We start from the raw sequence: 12465 nt of genomic DNA, 5'->3' as shown, positions 1-12465 counted from the left end.
AGGGGATCACTGAGTTTGTCATCAAACTGGGATTGGTCACAGAGGATTTGAGGTTTTTTATATTCTTTCAGTGATAAGCTCAGGTAACAGAACATGACTGACCCTTTCACTCCAGTTTAGTGCTCATGCCTAGTCCAGGCTAATACAAGCTGAAAGACTCACCAATCTATTAGCTCCCCAGAAGACAGGCTGAGCTCATCAGCTCAGAGAGCCCCACTGGGGACAGGTGTCCACACTACAAAGGTTGTCACTCACAGGAAGCCTTCAGAGCAGCCACAGGGTACTGACCTACAGACTGACCCAGTTTTTGTCACTGCCAGAAATGGTATCCTCAGACAGGACTGAGGCTCTTTAATGGATGGGCTGGATGCAGGAATCACACACCACCACCTCTTTGCCAATTCTTTAGTTTACCACCCAAAACTAAAAATTCCCAGCCCAGAATAAGCTCACTTCTGTGAAGTGGCAGTGTCATATTCTATGTTTCTTTTCCTCCATATGACTTGCTTTGTGCTAGAGGCACGATACATCAAAATATCAAAACCAGTACAGTTCATTCATCCTCCATTTATTCACTACTGGGAATACCACAGTAGTCCACAGGATGATTAAGGCAGTTGAAGGTTTCATTAATAATACAGGTGCAGATTTGCCAGGAGGGTTAACCTAACAGTAGGGATCCCCATTAGTTGCAACATCTGTCTCCTCCCTCATGGAAGCTGGAGCTGTGCCCCATTCTATTAATGGATATTATTAATCCCCTGGGCCATCCAGTTCCCAGCAATGCAGAGAAATGTCACTTTTGTTTACTTCTCAAGTGCAATTTTAGCATTCTCCTCCCAGGCACTGCTCTGACAAACTGCTGTTTTTAATTGTTTATGAATTGTATTGATTCAGGTTTCATACTTACATCACTTGCCAATTCATTTGCTTTCTTGGCATTTTGATAAGCTGGAGTGATCATAGCAGGAAAGCTTCCTTTCCCTCTGCGTTCCTCAAACTCATCCATATATCCCTGAAGAAAATTCAGAGTGTTTACTCATCACACACTCATCACATAATCAAGTGGGGCCATGGGTTATTTCACAAAGCCCACAGTCCTTGTTAGTAGGAAGGTTCATGGCTTCAGTGATTTTTCTCATTAATGAAAAAAATGACCAAAATATAAGAAGAAATGGACCTGTCAAATTACCAGTGTCATACATTACTTGGGCTGCATTCCAAGAGAAATTTAGGTAGCTGATAGCTGTGGTCAAGAAAGTATTCAAGTGTACAGTGATATACAACCTTCTAATCTCACATCATTTCTTACAGAGATAATATCTGCTTGTCTCTGTCAATACATGTTTCCCTGAAATATTATAAAAATAGCCAATGGTTTGGGCAGCCAGGAGACTTGCTTAAAGGTAACAAGTTTAACACAGGATCAGCCTCACACTGTGGTATTACAGAAGGTGTTTGATCTTTCCATGGTCATTTTTCACATCATAATTGACCAAAAGTAATGTTTCTCCAGTGCAGTGATGTATTTTGAAGAGGGATTAATAAATGAAGCAGAGATAACTAGACATCAAAATGGCAAACTCCTTAGTGAACAAAATCACAAAATTCAATTTGTCTGATTAAAAAAAACCACAATTGTTGTGGAAGTAACACTCAAGTCTATCTATAGATAAGTTTATGTGTAAATGTTCGACAATTTGAAAGCCATTTTGGTAGTTTAACATCAAAATACTGGAGCTTTTTCTTTTAAGTAGCAATGCACAATAATCATCCAAAGCCTTCTATGGTGATTTCTAGGGACAATATGGTGTACAAACAAGAACACAAACAAGTGAGGTATAGTGTAATGTGTCTTCTACGCAATATCTCATAAATCCTTTGTAGTGAAGAGGCAGTTTGAGTGAAAATAGAATGTGCCAGGAATAGAATGCATTTCAAGAATGCCATGGAGGGCACGGATAGGAAGGACTACAAATATTTGGGATATCTCTTTTGTGAGTTCTCAATGCAAAACCATCCATTGTAGGTCATTTTTTGCACGATCAATGTCACAAAGTAAGATAGGTCACACCATAAGTTTGTGGACAATATGATGCAATTATAACAAGCACATGTAAATTATATAGAGTTACATATTAAAAAAGGCATTAAAAATTTAAAATATCCTTAATTAATCACCTGGGTTACCTTCTTAAAATACCATTAATGAGTTTGAATTCTCCAGTCTAACCTGCCTTTCTTCTAACTTTCTCAAATGCATTTGAATATAATTTCTAAAATTGTGCATACATTCAAAGTTTCAGAAAACTATTTTAGCCACTCTTAAGGTTTTTGAACATGAACGAAACAGGTGTTCAGCATAAAAATTTTACAGTAAGATTCCATAAATTGTCTCATGTTATATATATAAACATGTATGTGTGTATATATATATATCTGTATGATGTACACTCAACTCACTGTTGATGATCTCAACAGTTAGAAATCTAATCCCTTTACCATGTTAAGTCACAATTTACTTAGAAAGATCCATTAATTTCTGTGACTCTATGTTATTTGACTAATAATATCAGTATCCAATCTATAAAGATTAAAACTCAAATTGAATTTGAAGTCTGTTACTGAAGTTTCAAAGATACTTTCAAAGAAAAAAAAACTTAAATTAATTCTAATACAGAAGCATTCTAATGCCTGAAAATGTAATTAGTGCTTTTTCAAATTAATTTTATTTGTTTATTCTTATTAAAACTTGTAGCAGTTCAAAAGACAGAAACTAATTGAAGGCTTCATTGCTACAATTCTAAATTCATATTCTTCAAGGATGGTTTGCTTTTCACAGAATATTAGATGTAGGCTTGGACAGAAGAAGTGAAGAAATGCAAAATACCAAAGGTTTTAGGAAAATGCAGACCCTATTCTTACATTTCTCCAAAGTATATGGACCTACTGAGGAGAAGGACAAAAACCCCTAAGATTAACCATATAGTTTTCTTTATACAAGAACACTATTCAATTCCTTTCAAAATACCTTTAGCTGTATTCAGTTCTATTTAGCTGTGCTGTTTGCCTAACTTAATTGGAATAGAACTTTGGGTGCATTTTGGGAGACCACAAAACCAATTGTATTCCCTTAAAAATGAAACAAAAGTAAAATGAACGCCACTGAGCAAAACAGAACTAAAGCTTGTTTGGTTCCACAAAAACAGAAATACAGCTTGTCAGGCTTATAATAACCCTTTTGTAGAGGAGCTCAAATCGAAGAGGTTGTGTATATAAGAGATCCAGTGCTGTTCACACATATTTAGAGCTGCAAAGCTCTAAGATTTGTGGAAATACCAGCAGGGAAAATATGCTTAACTATCTGCCAACAACTTTCTACCATTTCACAACCCTTTTGCTTTTCTCCCGACTGAATTTCCCTATTTATGGAATGGGAATCAAGTAAACACATTTCAGTGTGATGTGCAACAACACCACAATAGAAACTTAGAGTGCATAAACGCACACAGATAAAATTTGCCAAGGTCAGGCTTACCTTAAAGCATGGCCCTACCAAAGTGTCATGCAGTGACAGTGCAGCCACCCTGTAGTCACATCTCTAAGTATCAGTGCCAGATACCTTACACATTTGGAGCACAGTGCTGCTTTCACAGCACCCTTTCCTTTGAGACCTTGTTTTCTTACACAGGAAAACAAAGTGAAAATAGGTGTCACCAGTTTCTAAAGCCTTGAGCAATCAGCTGCAGTAATGATCAACATCAGCATGGCTATCTCTTGGATGTTGCATACCTGTCCATATTGATCTACATTTTCTCTTGCAAAAGCAACATCTGCTCCAGCTGTATGGCTGGCTTTTCCCTTGATCTCTTTTTCGTATCTTTGATGATACTTTACCTAACAGGAAAAAAGGAAACGAATAATCCGGGTGAGTTTAGTCTGGTACACAGATGCTGCACAATAAATAACAACCAATGACATGCACATGCTGTCAGTAAAGGATTGTCAAAATTCCCATTGCCACCAACCTACACAAGTCAAATATGCCACTTGAAGGTATAAAAACAGAACTAGTGGTGTACTTTTTAATAATGCACCAGGAACACGGGACTTGCCATTTCAATTCAGACCATTAGTTCGGAGTGTTCAGCACCACCTGCTTGACAAAGGCTAATCCCTGATGCTCCAGCAGTTAAAAAATATAGAACTGATTGTAATGCAAATTCATGGTCACCACAAAGCACTTTTTTACCTCAGGGTCACCTGAATCCCATCAATAAATGGGTTTGTTTCTGAAAGATGCTAATCTCCCCAGTGATAAAGGGAATTTTAGGCAATCAACCTTCAAGTTTAGACCAAGATTTTCACTGCATTTACTGAAGTCAAAAGAATGCCTGTAACCTGATGTTGCCCTTTAATCACCATGTGTGTTTGCTGACAAAAGTGAAGGGTTTTCCACAGATCAAAGGCACACAAACATGTAATTGTTTTAGAGTCAGTTACTTTTGCCTTCAAAATTACAGATCTCTTATTTTCCTCAATGACTCTTAATAATGTTTTAAATTCACTTCCACTGAGTTACGTGTTCTTCCATATGTTACCTTTTCCAACAAAAAGAGATTTTCTTTCAGTTTCCAATGACAAAGCACAATTACTGTACATTTTGAAGCAATACTGATGTCTTTTATAGTGCTTATTAAAGAGTACAGGGGTGTTGCAGTTTTCTAATGTTTGGAAAGGAAAAGAAAAGCCAATAAAGATCAGCAGGCCATGCTCACGGAATTTCCACCTGCAAAAGTTTAAATTCAAAATTTATGTGACAATTTAATATTTTCTTTCCCAAAAGAGACTTTTCTTTGCACACTTACATCACTGGCTAATTCGTTTGCTCTCTTGGCTATTTGATAAGCTGGAGTGATCATAGCGGGAAAGCTGCCTTTTCCCTTCCGCTCTTCAAAGTCTTCCGTGTATTTCAGCTGTAAAAATTCAAGACAGTTCAGGAGCAATTAGATCACATGTACCTTGATTGCACACATAATCAATCTCTAAAGTTGCAAAGTCAGTCTTTTGGCCTCCATCTGCCAAAAGGAATATGAACCATGAAGTCTGAACCTTTGCAATTTGGTCTTTAACTACCCAATCAAACATCTTCTGCATGGCCCCTTTGTCTCCTTCAGGGTGTAGGACAAAAACAGTTGTTCAAAGAAAATACTGAAGGTGCCTGCAAGATGCCTGCTCTATTTATATTAGAGTCAGGCAGCTTCATTCTTTACTATGCATGGCACCCTGTTGCTGGGTATAGAACAGACCCCTCTAACTTCAGTCCTGACAGCCTAAATGGCCTCAAACTGAATATGGTTTTTGTAACTGGAAGTATTAAATGCTTAATGGCAAAATGGCTTTCAAAATATTATTTTTTTATTTTTCTTTGTGTTCATATTTTTAAGTGATTTAAGAACCACTTGCAGAGTGAAAAACAGGTCCATCTATTTTGTTTCACTTACATCACTTGCAAGCTGTGCTCCAGCCTTTGCGTGAAGTATCTCTGGAGTGTCTGCAACAGAGGTGAACTTTGAAACTCTCTCTTCATGTCCACGCTTATATTCTACCTGAAGAGGAAAAACACATATATCCATATTACAAACAATAAGCAGCAAAAATGTATTTCCTATCAGAAGGATTCAAGAGAGAATGAGCAACAGCAGTCACGACATTCTACATCATACAGTCAAGTTATCAATATATTTAGGGCCCAATTTCCTTAAAGTGAATACCAGAAGCAGACAGAAATGGACCCAGATATTCAAATTTTCAAAGAATACTTGATTTATGTGAGCCATACGTTTGATTAAAATATCACGAGAATAGTCATTAATATCCCAAGATCATACTGCAATAACAATGCAGACAGAGTCTGCAGAAAACAATTAAATAATTAAAAAATATTCCTACAGGATTTATTTTTACTTGATCTTTTTCAGGTGAATTGCTACCTTTATAAATAAGAAATTTTCTGTGCATATATTTAAATATTGTAAAACTTGTATATTAATTAATTTCAATGTCACAGTTATTTGATTTCAAATAATAAAGAGAGAAATTTCAAATGTAAATAATTAGATTAATAAAGCCATAATGTGAAAGCAAAGGTGAATTAAATGAATTAAATGAACATTTCAGTGAGAGTCCAAATCTTTTTCAGGTTGTAAAAAATTACAGTAAGAGTTGCTACATTTTTCAGAAAATATCTACATTGTCATTTATCCTATATGGTTGTACTCCCAGGCCAAGTAGTTTGTTTTCCCTGTTTTGTGCATCAAGTTGAAATTTTATTATTTTGTAACAATACAAAAAATATTCAACATACAATATGACATCTAAAGTGAATGGCCTGAATCCAGGATTATCCGAGTTCAGAAGTCTAAAATATAATTAAAAACCCCTGTGACTTACATCACTGCTTAGTTGGGTGGCTCTCTTGGCAACCTGATAACCTGGAGTGATCATAGCAGGGAAGCTGCCTTTGCCTCTTCGTGGCTCATATGCTTCCGTATATTGAAACTAGAAGATGAATTTGTTTGATTATTACAGAAGAACCCACTGAACTTTAATGTGATTCCTCTTTTCATGCCTGCTTCCTAAAGCAACGTATCACTTTATTTAAAAGTAAGCAGAATAAAGAACTTACACCTTATAAGTTCCTTAGTTAAAACTATTTCCTATATACAACAGACAACATTTCTCATTCGTATCAATTGCCCACTGTTAATTGGCTACGTTGGCTGGGTTACTAACCCATTGTATGGACACAGACAATTAGTCATAAATCAGAAGTGATTTTCATCAGTCATGGAAATACAGTCAATGAAAATCTGGTCTGTGGCAAATATGACACATTTGCCATCATGAGTTCTGCTCTACTGAGAGAACACTGCTTGCTAGATCAGATCACTTTGGTTTGTTAGCAGTTGAAGCATTTCTCAATTACATAAATATATAAATGTATGATTTTTAGACTGGGCAATACAACTTTCCTGTGACTTTAATCACTTATATGGCTAAGTATTGTTACTGACAAATAAATATGTCAGTGTCTCCTTTGGCAACATCTTTACAAAGATCAGAGTGTAGACAGACACTCCAGATATTCTTACCACAAAGCCTGGAGGTAGCATCTTACCAAAGACTGATTTTGATGCATTTATAAGTTTTCAGAATATGATAGACCATGAAAATAAAGCCAAACATCAGTCCACTTACATCACTCAGGGCCTTCTGTGCCTGTGTTACCCTGACCATCTCAGGATCTGGGATTGTTCCTGGGTACCATGATTTTCCTTCCTCATAGGCAGCATAGTAAGCATTCTACAAAAAAAAACTAAATAAGTACCTATCTTCACCCTTGGTTTAACATTCAAACAGCTGCTCTGACAGGAAAAGAAGGAAACATGCACAGTGCTGTGGAAGTGAAATTCACTCTCTGCAGAGTGAAGCCATACAGTGCAAGGCCTACATTTCACATCCCTTCGGAATGCCAAGGCAGAACTTGTATAACAAGAACTGACATCAAGATGACAGGATCTAGGATCCTGGAGTGAGATTCAAATAACATCCCCTGGGAATCAGATCACCTGCTGTGAAGCTCCAGTGCCAGTAGAGAGAAGACACAGAGCATGGCTGTACCTGCAGCAGCCCAAACAGCTGACTGTAGTCACACTCTTCCTTCCTTCCTCAGAATCCTCTGATTCTTCTATCCTGAGCTATAACTGAGCTATTTTGCCTTGAAATATTTAACCAAATGAGAAGCAATGGCTTTTTTTAGCATTGAAATGCTGTGATTAAACCCCTAACAATCAGGATTGCCAGGGCCAATCCTTGGTCTCCTGTAGGCTAATGCCTTGGAGACTCAAGGGGTATTTCTTACCTGGGTAGCCAATTGCTGGGCTTTATAGACATTTTCAATTTCTCTGGACCTTGAGTCCCATTGAAAGACTGATTTGAATTGTTCACTCTCTTCTCGATATTTTATCTAAAAGAAAGAAAAGATAACAACTTGTATTAGTAGTTTGTTAGTACATACTAATACACACCCTCTTTTGAGATGAGTAAGAAGGGAGACAAACAAGGTGAGGACTGCATTTAGCCCTAAGGCCAAAACTCTGCTTTCTATTCACACCCAGCTTCTACCTAAGATTTCTGCTAATATAGGAGCTGCACATCTGTAAAGGAGCAGCATATTACACCTGAAACATGGCACGACATTCTGAAAGAATAATTTGATCTTTAGATAATACTTTTGGGAAAAATAATCTATGATGATTGAAATCCCTGAGAAATTTTAAGCAGGATGAGTCCATGCAGCATTAGATGAAAAAAACATTACCAAGTGAGCAATATTCTACTCTCCTGTTTCCCTGCACAGTGTCCACAAAGTATCATATCCTAACTGTGCATATGTAAATGACTACTATATTTAGTCCTCAGTCATTATTTTCCTACTGCTACTTTTATCGTGGTAGCATGTAGAAATCCATCTGAAATCACACCTCTGTTATACAATTCATTCTTCAGATGTAAAAAACCAGAGTAGAAAATTTAAACTGACTGGACAAAAATGTTACTGAGAATGTGTACCATTATTCCCATTTATAAATTAAGCACAGAGGAGCAGAGAGTTGAGTGATTTGCCTGCTAACACAGAAATTCTGTATAGAGAGACTTAATTTTTATCTCTGCATTCAAGTTGATGTCTCAACAAAAGACTTTTGTGAGAACATCATGTTAGGATTGAAGAAACGTTTTATTTTCTGCATCAGAAATAACCTTATGTATAAAAAAATAACAGAATATAGTAGTAAGCATAATCTTTTACCAAATTATCACTATTTTATACGTTTACTAATAAAAACATTTTCCTGCTCTCCAAATTTTTACAGAAGTACTCCCTTTAAGCAGGTACTGCAGAATCAGCTTCTTCTCTACCCTTAGCAATTTTCTCTCTGGAACAGAACCTCATTATGTGATTGAAAAGGACAGAAGGTGTTTTAGGTGTGTAAAACAAGGGAAAGTGATCTTTGAGCTATAATTTCTCTGGCTTGTGTACTCACATGCACTGGAAGTATCAGTCTCATATCACTGCCTAAAACCAGAAATAGAACCTGCAGTAATCCCAAACTCATTCCTGAGCAGACCCGTCACACATAGTTTAAAGTAAGTGTGATAGTCACCACTGAAATAGTTACAGCCCATGATATTGCAAAAACTGAGGCATAAGAATGCTGTACAAACTGATAAATGTTAGTGTCTGATGAAGGCTATTCATGTGCATCAAGACTGTACAGCTAATACAGGACATCAGAATGAATTTAGAATGCCATAACCTATGAAACACAACTTTCTTTGTTCATTTTGGTGATGGCTGATCACATCAAAACACATTGCCTATGAATTATATTCACCATGTGTAATACTATTTCAGAATATAGAAAGATGAGGCATTCAAAAAAAAAACAGAATTATGCAGAGAAATGAGCTAGCTATCGATTCCTGGGCTCTCCTGTGTTTTTCATTTGATCAAAATCTCAGAACTGCAGGTTTGAAATGATTGTTTGGAGGGAAACAATGCGAGATCCCAGCGATGGCGCTGGTACTGACGGCGGGCCGTGAGCGCCCCTGGCGGGCAGCCGGGGCACAGCAGCGCCGGGCGGCTGGGTGGATTCGCCCAAAACACCTCCAATGCCCCAAAAACACCTCCAGCAAAACCCTGCCCAGCGCCCTCCATCGCCTGTTGTCCCATCTCGGGTTCGGCGGAAATACTCGACTAAGTGTTTATGGGAACTTATGCCTGTGTCCCACCTAAATATAATTTATCTGTTGTTTCGCATCGGTGTCTGATGAGATCACAAAGCAATTAGGTGGCTCTTGTTCCCAAAGGTTGTGCAACCCCTCCTAGTCACTAAGTTTACACAGCTCTGGGCAGTTTAGGTGAACTGTGCATTCGTATAGATTATCAGATATACAAGTGAGAAGCTCCAATCAATTTTCCCTTCTGACAGCAGAAGCAAACTCAAACCTAACCTTTCTTCCACATGAGTAATTGCATTTGAAAAATTTTGATTCAAACCCAGCTGAGATCTTACTGATCTAAAAGAACACAGGAGGGTAAGTAAAAAGCACATATTTATATTTACAAGAGACTCAAATATGTTATCAAAATGTAGAACAAAGACAAACCCATTTGACCCTCAAGCTTCTTACCTCACTTACTACTTCCGACAGTTTTTTTGCATTCATATTTATTGGTGTGTCAAATACACTTGTGAACGCATTGTTTTTTGGATTGTGCCTAAAAAAGGGAAAGCGTAAAAGGATATTAGGAATGCATCAGACAGTCCACCAGAAAGGCTCTCTTTGAGCACTCAAAAACACATTGCCAGCCTCCACCCCTCTCCATACACAACTTTTCCCCCACTCTCACAGAGATCTTAGATTGCATTCAAGTTATTATTGTATGGAGTAGGTGCCTAGAGCAAAATTAATTTTAATGATCGTCATATCAATGCTGTGTTTCTAATAACAAAAGAGAATAATAGAATAAAAAACAACTGTCATCTCTCCTTTTTCTGCTGACAAATTTGACAGGAATTGATCATTATAAAATAAAAACTTCCTAGAACAAACCAACTCCAAAATCTGCATTTTATACATTTTCCTTATGATTAGCTCAACCTTGTTAACTCTTAACCACTGATTTGGAAAGCACTGAATTTTGTGGTTGGGTTTATTTTCTTCCCACAATACTGAAATGGAACTTAATTTGGTATCTTTTAAGACACTGGCCAAATGAGGAAGATTTATGCACGGTAAAAAGAGATTCTCATCATTTGTGATTCACATAAATCCAAAGATATGCATGAAGGCACTGACAATACCTAATTTCACATCACACATGAGACAAGCTGAGTCCAAGTGGTGATCTTCTATTATATTAAAATGACTGGGTGAATTACACCTTTGCTTAAAAAAAAAAGGAAGTAAAAAAAAGGAAATACACTTACGCTTGACAGTAAGGCTTTTTCTCATGGCTAACAAAGTTGTTTACTGTTAACATCATCTTGCATACTTCACAGTGAAAACAGGCTTTATGCCATGTCTGGAAATGCCACAAAAGAGAAACCAAACAGATATTATTTGTATTTCATTATTATCCTGCTAAGTTTAAAATCTCAATATTGAGCCTTACCATTCATTTAATGAATTTGATGATTTCTTTTTTTCTTCAAATATATATGTGTTATTAATTCATTTCAGTTCTAAACCCAGTTATGAGTAAAGAACTTTTGGAAGCAAGAGATTTGCACAGTGTTAAAAGTGCCAATCTGTACATTTATTATAGTCCAAAATGATAAAGAAAGAGAACTGACCTGATCTATACAGTTAATCTTCTCAGCAGGGTAAACCCCATAGCCACATCTAGCACACGGCTGCACATTCATCTTGAAATCCACAGAGTGAAAAATATATAGGTTTATACAAAAGGTTCAAAGAGTATGAAAGTGACTTTTTGGCCTGTGCAAAGCACACTCTAGACACTCCAGTCAAGGCCTTTTGCTGTGGTCAATGGCTCCCATTAAAGCTCTGAATTGAAGTCTGTTGCTCCCTTTGCTGACCTTCTGTTTCAAAGTCAGCTGCAGGCTGGCTTTTAAAGCTGCCAGTTAGTAAGAGCGGTTATTTTGGCAACTGTGTCAGTGCAGAAGGGAGGGTAGCAATATCTTTCTCTAAATAGAAGAATGAACTCACAGAAACAAATCACATCCATGTGAATGTTAGAGACTGATCATTTCTTATTTCACTTTTGCTGTCATAAACCCAGGATGAAAAGTACATACAGCAGCAGCAATTTACCACATTTTCTCCACACCCTGATATTCAAGTGACCCCATGGAGGAATATTGTGTATTTAGGAGCAGCCTCATAGTAGAAGGAGGTACCACCAGAGATACAGGCCAGAGATGGATTTGAAGCTTCCTGGTGCCTGGGTGGAGGCGGAAGAGGTTCACTGCCATTGTCCCAGACAAGTTCATTTTCACCTTGTATATTATGGTCAGCAGAGCAGAGCACACTCATTTCTCATATTTTCCTGCTTCATCAACCTGTCACTCCATCTCCAGGTGTAGGAGGATGCACAGTGAAACAGGCAGAGCTTCTTACGTCAAAGAGTTCTAAACCTGATGGGTACAAATCCAAATGTCAATCTCCTACAGGAAAAACTTCAGAAAGGAACCATTTACTTTTGAATAGAATGAACAAAGCAGCCATTTAACAATTTTCACCAAGACTACACTGGCATAGATCAGAATATAAAAATTCCTTTGCCAAAAAACAATAAGGAATTATTTTGTCTGATATTAGGATTCAAACAAGCTATAAGGGTTGTGAAGTCTGCTCTGAACAAAGGAAGCTGTT

General features: G+C 37.3%; 1 protein-coding gene across 2 annotated transcripts in view; it reads right to left on the bottom strand.

The window, feature by feature from the left end:
- The window catches only part of NRAP (nebulin related anchoring protein), a 46145-nt gene extending 34453 nt beyond the window's left edge, over positions 1 to 11692 (bottom strand). For both annotated transcript variants that reach the window (XM_085064813.1, XM_085064814.1), the window contains exons 1-10: positions 11424 to 11692; positions 11058 to 11152; positions 10258 to 10345; positions 7925 to 8029; positions 7261 to 7365; positions 6454 to 6561; positions 5505 to 5609; positions 4869 to 4976; positions 3793 to 3897; positions 911 to 1015 (exon numbers count right to left, since the gene is read on the bottom strand). In XM_085064813.1, coding sequence (XP_084920939.1) covers positions 911 to 1015; positions 3793 to 3897; positions 4869 to 4976; positions 5505 to 5609; positions 6454 to 6561; positions 7261 to 7365; positions 7925 to 8029; positions 10258 to 10345; positions 11058 to 11152; positions 11424 to 11495 — 996 coding nt within the window. In that variant the 5' untranslated portion in view covers positions 11496 to 11692. The remainder of the gene's footprint in view (positions 1 to 910; positions 1016 to 3792; positions 3898 to 4868; positions 4977 to 5504; positions 5610 to 6453; positions 6562 to 7260; positions 7366 to 7924; positions 8030 to 10257; positions 10346 to 11057; positions 11153 to 11423) is intronic.
- Positions 11693 to 12465: the final 773 nt, after the last annotated feature.

Source organism: Lichenostomus cassidix, chromosome 6, assembly GCF_008360975.1.
Source record: "Lichenostomus cassidix isolate B80296 chromosome 6, HeHo_3.0, whole genome shotgun sequence".
In the NCBI taxonomy this organism is placed as follows: Eukaryota; Metazoa; Chordata; class Aves; order Passeriformes; family Meliphagidae; genus Lichenostomus; species Lichenostomus cassidix.
This window is presented reverse-complemented; position numbering and strand designations above follow the sequence as displayed.